This window comes from Biomphalaria glabrata, chromosome 7, assembly GCF_947242115.1.
Source record: "Biomphalaria glabrata chromosome 7, xgBioGlab47.1, whole genome shotgun sequence".
NCBI lineage: Eukaryota > Metazoa > Mollusca > Gastropoda > Planorbidae > Biomphalaria > Biomphalaria glabrata.
Window position 1 is genome coordinate 17088160 of NC_074717.1, and position 19819 is coordinate 17107978.

Sequence of the window (19819 nt, forward strand, 5' to 3'; positions counted from 1 at the left end):
ACACTTAAGTCAACGTTTAGGATAATTTAGCTATGAAATTGCTCTGTAAAAGTGCATATGAAAAAAATATGCTATCATTCATTATTTTGTTAGTTTATTGATTTTCTTTGTTTCTTTTCTCTTTTTTTGGCATGGAATTCTATTGTGTAAAAGGCTAAATGTATCTGATGATCTTGCAATCTAATTTTGATGTTAATGAGACTCTTTGACAAACAATCTATATGGTCTTCAAATCAGAATTGCATGATGGTCCACAAAACAAAATTACACAATTCTTCTCTTCTTTAAGGTCTTCCAGAGTTTTATCCATATTTTTTATTGCCATTGTGAAGGATAGTGAAAAGCAAAAATTTGTAAGTCCTCAGCTGTCAATTTCCTAATGAAATGAGCTTTTTGAATTTTAATAAAATACACTTATTTCTATTATGTTGCTGTTAATGTATTTTTATTGAAGTAGCCTTTTAAACAAACCGATGCAATTATTGGACTTTTTTCACAAATGAAACAATTATAACCTTCTGTTTTAGAAAAAAACCCACAACTTTTCTATGTTATTTTTTAACAAGTGAGGTAACTTTATGTTTATTTTTTTTTATCTTAGGCAAACCACCAAATATTGGAAATGTTCGTGTGATTTCTCGTAAGACTGCCCATAGAGTCCTTTTGAAGGATTTCCAAGGTTGTGTTATGGATATAGCTTTTGCCTTATCAGATGATGTTATTTTAGCAGCAGCAGATGAGGAAGGAAATTTATTTGTTTATTCTATAATAATGAATGGAGACAGCATATTGTATCCTTATTAAACTATATCCAAATTTGCAAGAACTAGATAAATTAATATTCATTTTAACTTGATATTTATAAACCCAATAAATAAATACTATTGCGATAAAATGCAGTAATTCACTTAAAATTGCTTAGTTTCTGTGCTTTGTTTTATTATGGGCTTGAAGAATTGAAAAATAACTACATTTAAAAAGTTTCTGAAAAATGTCAGTATTTAATCTAAGGCTTGAAAAGTAAAAGATTATTCCACATATTTAATGTCACCACTCAATTTGACAAGAACAAAGGTATGGCCTTTGTCATTTCACTGATTGCAGAGTTTTGGCTATTATGAATTCAATTAAACATATTTACTAGTTCTTTCTAACAAGACCAAAAAAAGAATGTAGAAATGCTATTAGAATTATTTTGAAGCTTAGTGTTTGGAGAACTGTACAAAAGTAAATGAGAACGGATTTGAGGTTCATTTGTTCATCCTGATTAGTTGTATTCAAACTTAGATTTGATAGTTTATTGTAGTTTGTGAATTTAATTAAAGTCTTTGAGTTTGTAGTTAAAGGTTGAGTGAGCTTTTGTGCTTCTTTTTACCATCATTTAGACTGATTTATTTGACAATGTAAATAGTAGATATAGTTCTAGATGTAGGGGAATGATGATGAATTGAAAAAAATTAAGGATCTTTTGTAACTATTGATTGTCAATGTACTCTCAAAGAAAACTTGCCTTCTTTCATCAGATAAGGTGCTAAATGTTATAAATGTTACATTGGAATTGTATGGAGTTCACATTACAATAACTGGTAATATTGGATTCATTATTTCTAAAAAAAAAGCATTACTACAGTGAAACAATATTTCTATTTTGCCTTCTGCTATTCATCATTTATCAAACCTCACTGACATCTGAAAGACTCAAGGTAAAAGAATTCATTAATCTTTCAAAAAGTCAGCATTCCTAAATAAGATGCATTAAAATGGAGTGAAGAGAAATTATCAAAAAAAAAAGATGAAAGGAAGAAATGAGATAAAAGAGAAAAAGAAGAATGAGAATATTAACCTGTCTACAATAGAACAAGCTAATGCAGATCATATAACAATGATTGTCATTAGAAATATTGAATCAACTTAACAAATGACAAACCTGTGAAATCACTACCATATGCTCTACCAATTCACCATATAGACTTCCTTTATAAAGAAATCTATTTAATTTATAGAACAATACATCAAAAAACATTCCAATTCATCTTGTGTAGCTTCAATCATGCTTTGTAAAATGACAGCGTCTTCAATGCCAAAGAAAGTGTGTCTGAGATTTTAATCCATGTTAAGCATTTCCTACATTTATTTTTTACAATGTATCAGTGACATAACAACATCCCCGAACCACTAGCAAGTAAAACATTTGTACACATGCTGTCATTTTAATAGAAAGTGACTATTTTGGGGGGGAAGGGGTGGAGAGGAAGTATATTTTTTTAAGATGTTCCTTATAGAAATAATATTATAATTGCATAAGAGCTTTAGGGCTCTTATCTGTTTTAGAACACTTGTTTTTATTGATTTCATTCTTGCCATATTTTATTGTTCTTAGTTTTTTTTTCTGTTTCTGTATTCCACATATAAAAATAAAAATTTACTTGTCCTGAGAACTCCAAAAAAGAGATATAAAGTAAAGTTCTTATCTCCCCTTTCTCCATCATTATTATTATTATTTTAGTTGTTGTATATAATTTCTATAGGTTTAAATATGCTGTAATTTGGACATACCATTTTAGTTATTTTATATAATTATAATTAGCTGTGTTTGATTATTAATATTTTTAAAGTCTTGTTTTTAAAATGCCATACATTAGTTAACAAATAAGAGGTCACATTTATGTAGCTTACTAAGAAACTTTGTTTTATTTTTTTTACTGTAAACATTAGAATATGTTTTTAGATATGTGAATCTAACAGTTTTATTGATGTTTTTTTTTTGTTCATTTTATTTAATGTTGTGAAAATTTAAATTCTATTTATATAAATCTTAATTCAAAAAGATCAAATTTAATCCTTCATATTAATGGCCATGAGTCAAGCTATAGAAGTCTTATCCGAGTTATTTGGTGCCCATACATGCCTGAGGATGATGCAGAGCACGAAAGCTTAGATCCAGCTAAGATGCTAGTTTATCTACATGGAACACAGGTACTTAGAATTTTATTTAATTTTTTAAGTTAATATTGTATAAAGTTTTATGAAGTTCAAAACATAAATTATTAGTGCTTATCGTTAGCACAAATAATTTACTTTGTTTCTGTAGCATTTAGCATGTTTGAAGCTTGCAACACTTTTTTTTCTTTGTTGATCATACTATTATTGAGTTTTATTGTAAATAAGCACAATTCTGTGTGAACATAATCTGTTCTAGGCTGAAGTATGGAATGTCGATCTTGTTTCAAAAGGACAAGGCTGTGGGCCTCACTCTTACAAGGATGTTCTCTCTGGTGTCATGTGTGTGGACCCTTATGAGCCAATGATGGTAATAAAAAAATCAAAGCAAACTATTAGAACACTCTTTAGTTAGTGTTTTGCTACATTGAAAAACTGATGCATATTATTTCTAGTAAAAGCTGTTTGCATCCCTTTTTAACATGTGACTAAGAATTCCAGTATCCTTTAAGGATGAACTTGTATCTGATAAGAACGAAAATCAATCTGAGCAGAACAGCTCCTCTACCATTATACTTAATTTAGATCTTGCACACACACTTTTTTGGTCCATCATTTCTAGATTATATGGGTGGAAATACCTTTGCATAAATTACTTTCTTAGTATGAGAAATTATGGGTAACAAATTGCTTCTGTTAGTTTTTGTTTTTCAGCTTTAAAAGTTTAGTGCTATCAGTTATTTTAATTTATAATTTTGACTTAATAATAACATTTATATAGCACTGTTTAAAAAAAATTGAAGGCTCAAGGAGGTTTGAAAAAAAAAAACATTTAAAAAAGAGCTTTGAAGTGCTTTCTTAGCAAATCTAGGATATTTTATTATTTTCAGCATGATACTTTTTTTTTTTTTTAGCAAACTATTTAATTAATGATTATTTGTGTTTAGAATCATTTACATTAACAAAAAAAAAACAAAGACACAAAGAATAGCCTTTGACGTAGATATTCGAAAAAACAACAACACACTTTTAAATTGATAACGGCTTTTTCTGGATCAGTACTGTCAAAATATGCAGGTCACAACTGCGTTTGAGTTGTGATGTGATTTACTCTCTTGCAACCATATCCTTTATCTTCATAATTGAAAACAAGCCTTTTATGAAAATCTTTTAGATAAAATTGATCACATTTATAATGGAGGTGTGTGAGATGTAAATTAGTGCCATTAATAATATTGAAGTATAGATTATTAGAAATATAATCATTTTTCTCTCATTAAAAGTGCAGAAAAAAAAATCTATATTGGGTAATAAAATCTAGATCTGTGTATATATACCAAGGTCAGTTTTTATAGGAAGAGTTTTATTTTTAGAATCATATGGAGTAGATCTAGTTAGATTTCTAAATGTTCATCTCATGCAAAAAATCATTGTGATCTACTAGATTCTAGATCTAGTCTAGATAGCAGATAGATCTAGGTCTAAAATCTAAAATTACAAAGATCTGTAATATTATAGTATAGATAGATCTTACCAATTTACAGCCTGCGTTCGATCCTGTTCTTTTTGATTCTGTAATCCTACAGTTGGCTGAGTTGCCAAGGGTTTATTTTAATTTATTAGATCTAGATCTAATCTATATCTAGATCTAGACTCTATATTAAATATAAAAAAATATAATCTAAAAATATATATAGTCAGGGCTTTTTTTTGTGACAGTGTACTGGCACCTTTTTCAATGTGGGGAAGAATTATTACTTTTCTTGTATTTTGACGTTTATTATTAATTTATTATATAGTAGTTAAAAATAAGGCAATCCTCCACTGAGTGCCGGCACCCCATTTTTTTTTTTACAAAAAAGCACTGCGCATATATGTATTTGAATTGTTTATATAGTAACAAATTTAGCTGGGTACTCAAGTGCAGGGAAATAAAATTTACATTGCACTTGACATTTTTTTATCAGAAATTTTTAATAAGAAAATTAAAAATACAACCTAAATTTAATGCAAAAAAAATAATTAAAAAATCACCTTTAGTTGTTGTTAATTGGTTGCCAATAAATAGCTTTTTCTAGTTAATGAACTAGAAAAAGTACTTATCAGGTCAGCAAATTACTAATTATTAGGTTAGTAAATTACTATATGGTATACAAAAAAGTTAAATTTGAAAAATTGATGAAATATTCTGGCATATTTAAATAAAAAAAACCATGAATAATTACTCATAGCAACTAGCCAATAACTTTTTTTGTATTGCTTGAATTTTCAGTCTGTTGTAAATGCAGCCTTTGCTCCAGATGGTTCTGCAATTGCTGTAGCTTATGAATCTGGAATAGTCAAGTTTTTCTTAGTGGAGCTTGAAGGAGATTGCCCGGAAGCAGAGTTAGCATTGTTTTTAGCAGCCCCTGAAAGGGGAAAAGCTGCTTCTAGATTTGTGTTATGTCTGTCCATCTCTCCCATCCATCATGTTTAGTGATCTAAAAAAAACTAGAAAAGATATTAAAATCAGATTTCATGATATTTTGCACAGTGCTATGGTAACAGCTACTCTGAAAGTGGACTGTTTGTTTTTAAATTAAATATATAAGATCTTTTTTTAAAACATACATCATTAGTAAAACTATTATAAGTTAAAAAAAAAAGGGAATCTTGTTAAGAAAGGAACATGATTATTTTATAAGTTTTGTACCTTTTATGTTTACAGTTTTGTTATTTCTCAAAATAAAGTTTAAAAAAAAAATTAAATGATATATTTTCTGTTGTATGAGTTACTAACAATGTACGAAATACATTTATTTTTGTTTTAAATTGAAAAAAAAAGTTTGTATGAACATATATTAATGACATTTTTTAAAACAAGAGCTAGTAGGAAGTGTTTTTTGTGTTATTTATTAATGTTCATTATTGTACTGTAGCTAATTTAATCATATCTATTATGAAAGGCTTTCACTGAACCATATCTTTATTGATATTATTATTATATTTTTTATAATGCAATGTATTATAAATTACAATACAGAGGCTTTGTCTTTGATTTGTTATAAATTAGAAAATTCACATGAGGTTAATCTCACATTGGTTATGTCTGCCTAAGCAATTTATTGTATTGTATTTAGCTATCAATACACTAATTTTGTAGTTTACTAGCCTTATTTTAATATTTAAAATTTTGCTTCTTTTCTAGATGTATGTATGATTGGAATCCCCATGATGGAGCTCCTTTAACCAGTCTTTTCTTTCTTGATGATCACAAGCATCCTGTCTCTGAGTAAGACTTTATTTTTGGGCTTTGATATTATATTTTCTAATATTTATCTAACGTTCACCTATGTAGAGAATTATTTACTCATTGTTTTATTAAAAAGCTTTATTTTAAGATACTTAGGACATTATCAAAAAATATAAATTCATTTTTGTTTTTTTCTTTGGTATAATGCTTTGTGAAAAAGTAAACGCTTGAAAGATGCTACAAGCTGAGTTATTGCACCTGCAATTATTTCCCCATTACTGTTTACCATCTTGGCGACATGGCCTAAATTGTGTTGATGTGCCAAACTCCCCCCCCCCCCCCCTCCCAAAAAATCCCTTACCATCTTGGATGATAATTGTGTACATCAGAGAGAAAGGTTATCAACCTTTGATATGCTCTCATACTTTGATTTGCTGTCATAAGCTGTGATTATCATTGTTACTAGCTACACTGTTAAGGTTAAATGAACTGTGCTTTCTTATGGAGCACTTAAATTTCTCCTATAGAAATACTTCCTTTGTGTAATCACTGAGGTTGAGTGCACTTATCTCTCTTGATCTTTGGCGAAACATTCTAATAGACCAGTCACTTCAGAATGCCAATTTGCACATATTTTCATGTAACCATTCTCTATTTAATACTATTCGATTCACATTGTCCAGTGTGACATCGGAAGTTACATCATTATGCATATATTTATTTAAGTGATCACAGCTTTTTGCTACCTTGGCTTTGCCTTTTTCTTTCTAAACATATTGACACTGTATTTAGAAATGTGGTTACTTACTTACCCATCCACCCCTCGTACAAATTTATCTACATGAGCTGTATCTCTTAGAACGAGATCATCTCTTCACTTTGTTAAAGTTTTATTGGCTACAGGTAACCATCTCATTGCTTAAGTTGGCATTAACAGTGTAACATCTCCCATTCACACCATTTACCATTTTGTAAACAATGACTTGACTGGGCTTTTGGTCATTTCAGTTACACTCCCTCTATGTTGTTATCTTCTCTGGTGTATTAATTAATGTACTTCTCCCTTTTTTAACTGTCGTATTTATTTATTCTCATTGACTAGCATTGTTTGTATTTAATGTATTGTGTGATTCTTGGTGTCAGTCTGATGGACTTCTCAGTGCACTAGAGTATGCGTTATCTGCTCTAAATGAAGTTTGGTAATAGTGTTATTTTCTGCATTCTTGCTGGTTCCTGTTAGCAACTATGCTCATGAGCTAGACTCTTGACCTGAGTCATAGATCAGTCCAGATCTTACATCTGGTAAAACCCTTTCACAATCATTGACTGGAAGAAGGCATTACAAGATCTGCATGCACCTGTTCTTCTTCTCAGTTCTCATTAATCTGAGATGAACTTCCCAGTGCTTTCCAGATCAGGCAACTCTCCATAGTTTTTCTTCCAAAGGTCTGTTTAAGGGGCAGTTTCTGTTCGGACATCTTGATGGAGAATGAAGTTTTGAAAGACATGATCAACATTCTTTGGTGACAATTTACAAGGGCAAATTTCTCTAATTCCAATTTTCAGCTTCCTGAACATATGTTTTTGCATTCTGTTGTGTCTGAATCTGTGAAACATTAGATTTTGTTCATGTCAGGAGAGCTTATAATTTGCTTCATCTTTCTTGTAATTTGGTTGAGAGCTTGTCCATGCCTTATTTATTCTACTCACTATTAGTTTCTTGTACAAGGAAATGTATAAGTTTCTTGTACAGGGATATGATGGTGGCATTGTGAAGTTCAGGTGGAATAGTACATCTGTCCCATCACAAAGTAAAGAAGCCTGTTAACCTTTCCATGAGATCAGCTCCACTCAATGACTGCAACATTACTGTAAGTAGAAGGAATTATCCTTTCCGGAATACTTCTTGATCGACTGACCAACTCTATAGTGGCAATGTGTTCTCTTAGAATCAGTGTGTTTGTGGGTTACGTCAAATGTAGGGAAAATACAGGAAAGAAAACCTGAACTTTTATACTGCTCTCGTCAATCTCACCAATGCGTTTGACACAGTGAGTCGCAATGGTTTTTGGAGGATTTTGTCCAAGCACTAATGGCCTCCAAGGTTCCTATCCATTCTCAAGCAGCTTATTGTTAGACAAAAAGGACAAATAAGACACAAAATTGACCAATTTGATCACTTCCCCATAGAACTAATGGTAGCAGTTTTTAGTTCTGTTGGGTTTTAAACAATGATTCATTGCAAAGTGTTAATTGCTTTTGAATAAAAAAGAATTAATGTGAAATGTTTATTACTTCTAATTTTGTTTTGATCTACAGCATTCAGTCGTTTCTAAAATTTTATTTTTTATTCTTATACTAACAGCCTACAGTTGTGGAAGTTTGCTTTGACCGGTGCTAAACAAAATACAGAAATTAAATTATGGAGTTGTGAAACATGGGCTTGTGTTCAAACTTTAAAGTAAGATATCCTTTGTTATCGATATAGTATTAGATGACTGCCTGGTCGTGTGGTAGTTCTTGACTGTCGTCTTAATGATTCTGGATTCAAATTCTTCTAGTTGCCATCCCCCACCATCCTGCAGGAAGTTTTGTCTAGGATGTAATAATCTTCAATTCAGAAGGAACAACTGAAACATGTTAAAAAAACAAGGGGCATAGATAAAGCTGTTTCATTTTTTTTTAATGCTGGCTGTTACTTATCCTCTTAGGTTCAACGCTCCACTGAGTCAGCCAAATGTATTGCTACAGATGAAATCTGAAATAGATCTGACATCCAAGTATCTAGCATTATCTGATATTCACTCTCGGGTTTGTATTATTCTTGTATATAAACTTAACATTTTTAAAAATATTATATTAGCCTCTGGTAAGCTATGCTGGGATTACACAATGGCCCATTTATTCTTAACAAGTAAAGAATCAGCTTTGTTGGAAACTTGAAAACGTATTGTTAATATGTTTTTTGAATTTCTCATTGTAGCTTTTAGATATATTTTATTTCAATTTTATAGTAATTTTCTTTGTTTCTAAATAAATAAATGTCATACATAACTGGAACTAATGTTAATATTTTTTAATTACATTTAACTCACTTAGCTTTAGTACTTTCTTTGACACACACAAAGCAGTGTGGTTATTAATCTATTGCAAAGGATAGCATGATGTGATGGACCATGCCTCTTGAGGCACATGCAGTCCTAGTAACTGCTTGTTAAGATGAAGAGGTGCTGCATAGGCCTTGCTGTGTAGAGGCAATGTACTGGCAAGAGACTTAATAATTGCTAAATTTTTCACATATACACTGCTTGCCACCATTGAAAAACATAGTATAGTTTTGACACACTAGACATATCACACAATCATTTGACAGACCAAAACCAAAGGAATAGACAAGTACTGACATCATACCTTTTGTTATTGATGACTGACCTTGGAAGTAGTTGATGATTTCTGTTACCTTGGCTTCAAAATCTTAATGGATGTGTCACTTGATAAAAGGAAATTATAATAGATAACAACTTGTAAGCTTTTTTCTAAATGGTAGTGAGACCTGAACCACCTGCCTTATGACCAGATAAGAAACTCAACATTTTCCAAAAAAAGTGGCAAGACAAAATCACCAGTTAGGAAGTATTGCGAAGAGCAGGGTGCCAGTTAATCTACACTGTAGGCATCTTAGCTGGCTTGGATATGTTCACCAGATACTACAGGGCCACAGTTGCTGGACATTCTCAGCTTAAGTAAGCTTATATTTGCTAGAATGAGAGGAACGCTTCAACATTAATATCAACAGCTTGGAGATAATAAGCACATGAGAGATCTACTTGGATGCCAATTATAATAAGGGATCTTGGATAACAGAAGAATAACACTAGTGGTCAGGAAAAATGCTGGAAGTGTTGCGACCTCTTGTACTTTTAAATGTATTCCCTGTAACACTACATGTGACATTAGGATTGGCCTTATTAGCCACATAAGATGTTGAAAAGGAAAGGATCCTCTTGAGATGAAAAATTGCAATTGATTGATAATATTCCCTGTTACAAACTGTTTTCAAGATTTTGACAAGAATTTTTTCAAGCAGTATCACTATGCTTGATTAAAAGAGATTTTATAACAAACTAGTTTTCTCTTAAGTCTTCAGGATAGATTTGCATTTCATTACAATAAAATTTGTGTTCCTTATGTCACTTTATATTTCCATTTTTACTTAATTCATAAAAAAGTTAAGTTTATGCTAATTTGCTTCCACTATTTGCATTAGCCATGCAACCTCCATTATGAGATATTATTTAACGCTTAAATATTTAATGCCTAGATATTAGTGAATTGGTCATTTATTTCATATAGTGCAGCAACTTTTATGTCTAATTTTTAGTATCATCTTCCCAAGATTAGATCTTTTTATTAAAAATGGTTAATGTTGAGCATTTAATTTATTTAAATGTAGTTTTTTCAACTGAAATGGGATATTCCAGAGATGCCTACATGTAGGGATCTTGCATACTTAGTACCGGTATGCAAATGGACATGAAAATATGTTCTATCATCTAAAAATTTGCATTTTTCCCTGTAAAAGCAATAAAAAAAAATTAAATAAGAAAAAATAAAAAGTTGTTGCTAAACATATAGAAGCATATAGATCAGTGCCTGTAAATGGACTATTCTTATTAGAGCTACCATGAGATATACCTTTTTTTTTCATGCGCCAATGTGCAAAAACTTAAAATAATTACTAGATCTATATAGATCTTGCTGATGCAGATAAAGCAGAGTTCCTTTCAATGTGTCTGTTTATTTCTGCTCTTCTAGTCTTCAAACCGATTGGGAATTAATTGATTGTTTAGTTCTTATTCATTGGACTTTTATAGATCTAGTATTGTGTTAAAAAGTTATACGATGTCAGGCAACACAAATTTACGTAAATCTAGATTTTGAATTGAGATCTAAATCGATCTAGATTCTCTATTTCTTGTTTTCTAGATCTAGATGTGACCAGTTGTAAGTACTAGATTTGGATCTAGAGAGAACTAATCTAGATAAAAGTAGATATACTTATCGATCTAGATTTAGACTACTTACTACTGACCAGGTCTAGATAAACTCATAAGTGGCACCTTCTGCCATCTTATAAAGAGATTTATTGATCACCTTTCTTATCTTTTGTGAAATCTAAAATTTAAAAAAATGGCAAAATTGGCTGTTCTAACTTACAGGACAGTAGCCTACAATCCCACAGGATTGTTTAAATACCTTTTAAAAGCCTTGATAATGAAGCTGCCTCTAGACTCTAGATCTAGATTTCATTTTTTGTAAACCACCAAATTTCAGAGATGAAAGTGAGAAGGACAGAGGTTTTAATGGAAGAAATGATGGTTAATCTCACTTCACATGACAAAGGGAATCAAACTGATGTGCCCTGACTTTAAAATTACAGAAAGAAGCAGATCTAAGCTACCATTACTTATGAAAGACTAAAAACAAAATTCAAAGAATAAAATCAGGTACATTGAAGGCCGACTTTGTTTACTAAAGAAAAGTTTTTGCTTATGCAGAAAAAAAAATGCATTAAATTCTTGATTCCTTGCGTCTCCTTCAACACCTCTTTTTTTTTTAAAAAAACTTCAAGGATCAGAACCCAGAATAAAAAACTTTATCTTACATCAGCTAGGTAGTTTATACATTCAACAGACTCAATAGCCCAACTTCTATATTAGAAACAAGTTCAATGACTAATAAGAATTATCTGTCTGAAAACAAATCTTTTAATTTTTCTTTAATTAGTGATTGTAGAGGATGCCAAAGCTTTCATTGCTGACTCTGTATATAATGGTCTGAAAGAAGAAAATCTAAATTCTTTCAAAATGTGATAAAATATTTCATTGTCTGCATACCTTAAAAAGAAATCCCCCATTAACAAAACTAGATGTCACCAAGCCAGTCAAGCAAACCATTGCATCTGGTTTAAGCTTAAATTCACTTCTAGCTGTTTTCTACAAACCAATTATCCTAGCAATCAGTGGATCAGAGTTTACACGGATGGCTCATCCCATAAAGCCACCACAAATGGAGGAGCTGAATGGATGGCCAGATGGAGGAAAACTAGAAAAACTATCCAGAAGAATTGAAGAAATTAATTGTAAATAAAATAAATGAGTAATGGACGGGCTCTCATCCAAATCACAAGAAAGATGACGCTTACTATAAGCTATCCCGACAAGATCAACGTCTAATCTTTCGACTCAGGACCGGACACAACAGAATGCGACAACACATGTACCGGAAGCGCAAAATTGGAACCAGTGAAATCTGCCCATGTGGAGTATCACCAGAGAATGCTGACCACGTCCTCCAAAACTGCTCTCTTTACCAAGAGGTCAGTATAAGACACTGGCCCCAAAACACCCCAATAGAAAGAAAACTATATGGAGAGCTCCCTGATTTGGAAACCACTGTGCAGTTCATCTCATGTATTGGTCTAGTCATCTGAACACTCCAACATAACAATGAGAACGAAGAAGAATTTGACTTCTAGCATAAAGTCCCGTTCTTTTAAATTAATTTCTGTTGGTGCTATTATGGAATCAGGAATAAAACTCTAGAGGCATTATGATCATAAAATCATTGCCAAGTGACAAGAATGGCAACATTCTAACATATTCTAAAAATATGTAAATAATTTGAAAAATGCACCGAATGTCTCATATAACTTTATGCTGTGTTAATTTATTTTTTATTGCTGCATTTCTTGTATGTTACATGCTTGAATTATTTTAGTCTTTCCTGACTATATTTCTTTATATTTAGAAAGATACAACTTTGCCCCTTAAAGTACACATATCCAGGTCTGGGATTACACATTACAATTTTGCCATGTAGGCATCTCTGGATATTCATGTTTTTGTTTTTTTTAACATTTGAAACTATCAAATTGTTTTTTAATTTTCAGGTTTTATACATTCTACAAATTCATCAAGACTATAGGAGCAGTACAGCTCATGTCAGCTCTCTATCACAGTTCACTCTCACACAGCCTTGTCTTAGTTTTGCAATTTTTGAAGCAGGCTTAAAAAAATTTAAACATGCCGAGAATGATTCTCATTTAGATGAAATTACTACTGGTAATTGATATTTTTTTTTTTTTTTTTTTAAGAAATTGATCCTTTAAAATATTATTCTTGATTTACTCCTACCCAGTTAAAATGTAAGAATAGCTATTTTAGTTTTACACTAGAATTAGTTACAAAAAAAGTCTTGTATAAGACTATATCAATTTTATATTCATTCATTCTTTATATTTGAAAAATTTCTTTTGACGGAAACAAAATTATTCATCTTTTTGTTTATCTGCCATGGAAATTTTGGACAGTTAAATATGGATATGGTAGCATGTATTTTTATTTGTGATCCTTTTACTAGGATTAGTCTTCAGATCAGTGACCTACTGACAAGTAGGTCCTGTGGTATTTGATGATCCTGAATTGTATTACCTAGGTTTTTCTAGGTATATAATCTACATGCATGCAAATAAATGAGCTATCAAAGTCGCATTTAAACAAATTACATAGGACTTTATTAAAAAAAAAGATTGCTAGCAAATACTTAAATAAAGGGCTGTATGCTCACACTTGTGTCTCATATCACAATAATAATCGCCATCCTGAGATACCAAATTCCTATCTACTCTGATTATAAAAGTATAAACCAAGAACTAAAATTAATAAAGGTGAAAATGTTCTAACTAGTGATTTCTGAAGACTAAGTAGATTTAAAGTGCGATTCATAAGTCTCTGTCTCTAAAACTTTAATAAAACAACAGTAAGAACAAACCTTCAGTATCAGTTATGAAACGATGAACAAAGAGCGGTATTTTACTGTTTTAAATCAAAGTCTGTTGTCCTTCAGTGGAAATGACAATCGACATTGGTTCTGATGTTTTTCTGCATTATCCTTTTTTATTACTGCATCCTGGGCATCAAATGCTCACCTTCTCCCCACTTTAATGCTTCCCTAACATTATTTTGGCCCGTGATTTATAGTTGTTACATTGAATTAGAACAGCCTTCTTATGTCGACCTTCCATGCACAAACACTTACTTCTGACCTGAGAATTCTAGTTTTACTTTTTGAACTTTCCCCTGTCACCACAACTTAATAAAAGATTTACATACAATCACTAACTTTACTTTGGCTTCAATATTTAAGTATTTCATAAGCCCTTCTTTTTGTTGGATACCTTTTATTTTAGTATCACTCTCTCACCCAGGAATTCAATTATCTTTTTTTTTTTTACCTCCACCCTTAACACACAAAATAATATGGTTATACCTACATTTCATTTTTTAAAATAATTTCTTACACAAAAACATGTATTTAGTCAATGTCAGCTTCATAAAAAAAAAAGATTATTTTATACAATGTCTACAAAAGCAAGTTTTGTGCCAAGGAGAAATGTACACAAAAAATTTAAATTGTGCTTAAAAACGGAAGGCAATCTATTCTTGCACTTTTTGATTTGTTGGCTCTAAAAATAACTATTGGGTCTAAATTTGTGAATAGTTTTTGGAAAATTTAACCACAATGGTTTCAAGTGTGAAAGGTGCTACGTTGTTCTTAGCACACAGAAAGTAACAACAGGTTAAATTTTCATATTTTTTGCAAGTGAGAGAAGTAGTGACAATAATAACAACATAAATATATATATTTATAATATTTATATACCCAGCAGTAGGGCTTGAAGAGTCCAAAGGAGGAGTGCAGTACTTTTTGTTGCAAAACATTGCATTTCCTCTAGTCTACGCTCAGTAATTTTAAAGTGGCATTCAGCTTGCGCAGGCCAATACCACTCTTTACACTAGATGTCATTCACAGTGGCACCAAAGTCTGAGAGGGCTGTGAACAACAAATAGTTGTAGCCTTTATTTCAGAGCTCCCAAGGCAACAGAACCCAGTCTGCCAAAGGCCAATTTAAAATAGTTCATCTTTCCTTCAGCACTTTTGGCCTGTGATTCCTTTCAGTCTCTTAAGTCTTTCATCAGCTTTGCAAGCCTTATCAATGTTTTTGAACATTGAGGACTTTTTTGCAGATTTATGGATTTTAGCAAATTAAAGGAGAGAAAAAACAGGAGTGAAACCAACTGGGACGATATATAGCCAACCTCTTCAGTACCTTGCTTATGCTGATCACATTGCCTTATTGGGTAAAGACACCTGACCTTTCTAGAGTTTTCACACAACTTTAGCAATATTTACAAAAAAATCATATCAACAAACCTTTTGTATGGACTGAGGTAGAGTTGAAGTTTTTGATAGTTTGTAGATCAAAGCATCTGATATTCTTGCTGAAAATATTGAAACCTGCCAGTGTGGACCACTTAGGGTCCTCTTCTGATTTTGTGTTTACACATAATTTTAATGTATGCATTATATATAATGTATTTATACAATCATCTAGATGTTACATCTTACTAAGTTATGGTCTAATTTTGAAGGAGAACTTGGAGAAATTCATGAAGAAACTGATGCCCATAATGGAAGAGAGAATGCTATTATAGATGGAGAATTAAGTTCTGGTGTCCAATTAAAAATGTTTGGTGTTCACACCAAGTAAGTTAACACTTTTTTCTTTGCAGTTTTTCTTTTTCAGCGTAAATTTTTTTTTTCACATTTCTCAAATATGCATGCAAATATTACAAGCCAAATTTAATCTAGAAATAAAATATTGAAAAATATTACAAGCCATATTTAATCTAGACTCGTATTGCTTATAGAGCTCTTCAAGAATTGCTGATAAGATATCGTCCTGAATCAAGTGCTCCAGTAGCTCATTCTGCTAGTGTTGGTTCAATATCTCTTGATGAATTGGGTTAGTTTTGTTTTTGTTATTTTTAAATTTATACTCAACATAGCCCTATTCATACATTTTGTTTAGTAATGAGAGTTGCTTGGGATGTATGCGGATATTCATTTAGAACTTTTATAGCATATAAATAATACATAATTTATAATTACCCAGTAACTACTTGTGTGTAGTAGTACTATAGTACTTCTATAGCAATGATTACCATGCTCTCTTAAATGTTTTACACATTTCAGTATATATAATTGTGGCTTCACAGGAATAAGTCTAGTAAGTCATGTGCATATTCCTGTGAACGCCCAGGGTAGCATAGGGTCACATATAGAGCTAATTTTTAAAGCATCACTGTGGAGACACCTCTGTTAAAAGTGTTTGGGAAGCCTTTACCAAAGTGCTGAGAGAACTGCAGCTTGTTAGACACTGTTATTATTATGGCAATCTGTTTTGCTATACTCTTGCTGTCAATCAATTTTTGTTTATGCTGCCGCTTCAATAAAGAAAATAGAGAAAGTCCCAGGATTTTCCCAATGGAATCTACTCAGCCTCAGCCCTTTTTGAGTAATTGGGAAGGATGGCATCCACTTTTAAGAGAATTAGATAATCATCTGGTTAAAGCTAGCAGTACCTTCAAACCAATGAATAATGATAAAATAATATAGCAATCTTTTAGTAAAAAATGTAAAACCTACCAATTAAGGTGGTATCTGATCTTAAAAATAAAAAATCTAAAGCAAAGCTAAAATTTACAATAATTAAATTTGTTATTGTTCCGAATGAGATGTGATGGAATCTTCTTAGAAATTTGTGGTATTTTACCTCTTGAGAGATGATCTTTTCCCTTTGCAATTTCTTGTGTGACTAAAGAGGCCAATCCTTGATGCAGTGTTACGTTAAAAGTTTCATCTTGATCTGAGAACTTTAAAACTCTCCATTGCTGAGGGAAGCCAGGTCGATAAATTTGCGAGTGCTGGGCTGCCCACATGTCAACATTCGCCTCTCTTCCATACTGACTGAGTCCAGAGGAATGGAAAGCCATCGCAATTTGGGGTCAGGTGGCTGCAGGAGTTTGCTAGAGAGCAGTTGTCTTACCACTTGTCACGTACACTGTATCTATATTTAGCTGCCCAAGGTTACCAGCCAGGACTTGTTAGCTCGGGAATTTCCATCACGCAACAAACGTATGTTTTGGAGTGAATGTGTTTGGTTAGAAATATTAATTATTGTACTTTGTGACGATACGAAACTTACATACATAAGTTCATTTTAGTTTTTCCCAGCAAACCGTGAGAAACTTTAATTTTTAACTTAAACAATTATTTTCTTGTCCACCCATAACTAATTTCTTGTAGGATTTATCCCCCCTCGCACGTTTCTCACGGGACGAATCTCGACATAAAACATTAACTAGCTTCTCTAGGGCTAACTTTTAATTATTGACCGCTGGACAGGTGACACTATGAAGTCGCTGCACCCGCGCTACACGCCGCGCCCTAATAACTTCTCACACCTAACCCCCCCCCCCCCCGCAGGATACACATCGCTCTAAGAATAGCATTGCACTCGGGCTGGACAGATACATATTCGCTTAAGACTTTACTCTCACGGTAGGCAATGAATATTGACCATAAATCTGACCTGACGCCTGACATCTCCGGTACATCGATACATGTGAGAAAATCAGCTAGCTTTCTTCCCCACCCGTTAAACGAAAAGTCCCATCTATATATAGAGAGACCCAAACATTCTAAATTAGGCCCGCTAGGATTCATACAGTCTCCTCTGTTAGGAAGTTTAGTTGTGAGATTTCATTAGGGACAAACGGGTAAGTGTAAACATTTTTCTACACTCATTTTATCTTATAGGAATGTGTGAGTACACATTAGTACACAACCACGTTCCCCGTCATTATATTATGACTTTATTATGTATATACATTGTACTTTTTTATGTCGATACTATATCTTCATTTAGTATCATTAATGCCGCTATGGTTGTCTACATTTGAAACTATAGTCATTATATTTAATTTGTTATGTTTCATCCATTCCTGTATTTTAGTGATGGATGTAAACAATAACCTTTCGTGAATCTAAGTACTGTCTAAGAGCTTAGATCACAGTGCTCTAAACTTACAGAGCCCATGTGAAATTAGTTATTTCACATTTCTATTGTATATCCCTCATCCATGTTATTATGTCTCCCACCCTTGTGAACTTATAGTTCCTTGGATGAATGTAATTTTGATTAACTATATCAAACCCTTATTACTGTAGCCATATCCCTAATATTTTATTTTCATCTTATCCTTTAGTATATAATATGCTCATTCCCCATTTTACTGTAACTGATTACTTATCGTCGTAATCTCATTTAATGGATGAATCTTAGCTAGTATCATCCTACATTATATGATGACACATTTACTGTAGTTATCTTACCTGTATTTTGTTTGCTATTGAGTTATACGCGTACTTTAAAGTTTTATACATGATTGTCTTTAATGCCTTATTGGGATTGATACCAATGCCTACATCTGAATGATTGCAAGGCATATGGGAATCCCTGCTCAATGCCTTTAGGAGGTTCCTAATTGTCTGTCTTATCCCCAGCCTGGTTGCTACCCCTGATTGCTACCTCTGATTGCTACCCAAGGTTACTACACACGATTGCTACAACTACCAGATCTCCATAGAAAGCTGTAACCGAGGCAGACCACACCAGATACACCCCCCCCCCCCCCCCAATTACATACCTGTTAGCAAAAAGGCATTGCCTACTGTCCTTGGCCCTAACATATTGCCCAGTGTCCACAGTGCCCTATACTGCCCAGTATCATCTGCCCAGTGCCCAGCCCAAACTGTCCACTGCCCAATAGTTATTGCCTAATGCCGACAGATTAGAGCAACCTTCGCAGCAGAAGATAAACTGGTGTTGAGTTAGCACGGCTCTCTACGAGCTAGAGATCACAGCTGAGAGATCGTCCCACTACAACTTAGTCTGCAGCACCAACCATCTCTATTGCTAAACAGGCAGCGGCCTCACCCTAGAGCCAGCTTGCCTACAGCATAGAGAATATCCCGAGCCGACGTCCTAAGACAGAGCCGGATGACTCATCCTTCTGAGTGCCAGTCCTACAACCGCCAGAAGACGACCCACGGGCTAGCAGCTAAGAAAAATAAGTAGCAGACATAGGAACATTCTTCTCCTCCAATCACTCAATAATTAGCAATCTATGATGAGCAGTTATTTTAGATATTAGCACCTTCATTTCTTTTCTTAATTATAATTTTATTTAATCATTTATCTCTTGTAAACTTTCATTTATTAAATTATTTTATTTATAAACGTATAATATTGGTCTGTTCTTACTGTTAGTTGCGGTGTGCCTGTACAAAATCTTATATGTGAGCGGGATAAAATTAATAAAATTTCCCCTAGACATAACTAAACAAGCCAAATAATAACTAAATAACATCTCGTCACATACTTTGAGCTGCATTTATTGGTTGGCCTTGCATTGTAGAGATGTTAGTCACGTGATTACGCTCTAGAGCCCGGGAAGATTCTAGATTGACGCCAGTCTTGTGTGGAACGTGTTAGAGTTAACATGTACGAGAGTCTAGTGTTAGAACTCAATTATATTATTGTGTAGATCAGTTATTTTATTCAAGTACATTTAACCATTGTAATTATTTGTGAATAGCTTTTTCAAGTTTTGAATTAAAGTTATTGTTTTAGACAAAGAGAAGTTTCTTCATTGAATATATAATAATATACTTAGATCG

At 32.6% G+C, this 19819-nt stretch overlaps 1 protein-coding gene across 7 annotated transcripts in view; it reads left to right on the forward strand.

The window, feature by feature from the left end:
• The window catches only part of LOC106070295 (enhancer of mRNA-decapping protein 4-like), a 65702-nt gene that overhangs the window by 13573 nt on the left and 32310 nt on the right, over positions 1-19819 (forward strand). For all 7 annotated transcript variants that reach the window (XM_056036706.1, XM_013230165.2, XM_056036710.1 and 4 more), the window contains exons 7-16: positions 602-791; positions 2829-2976; positions 3200-3310; positions 5213-5325; positions 6128-6211; positions 8538-8633; positions 8884-8983; positions 13125-13296; positions 15667-15781; positions 15946-16040. In XM_056036706.1, the coding sequence (XP_055892681.1) occupies positions 602-791; positions 2829-2976; positions 3200-3310; positions 5213-5325; positions 6128-6211; positions 8538-8633; positions 8884-8983; positions 13125-13296; positions 15667-15781; positions 15946-16040 (1224 nt within the window). The remainder of the gene's footprint in view (positions 1-601; positions 792-2828; positions 2977-3199; positions 3311-5212; positions 5326-6127; positions 6212-8537; positions 8634-8883; positions 8984-13124; positions 13297-15666; positions 15782-15945; positions 16041-19819) is intronic.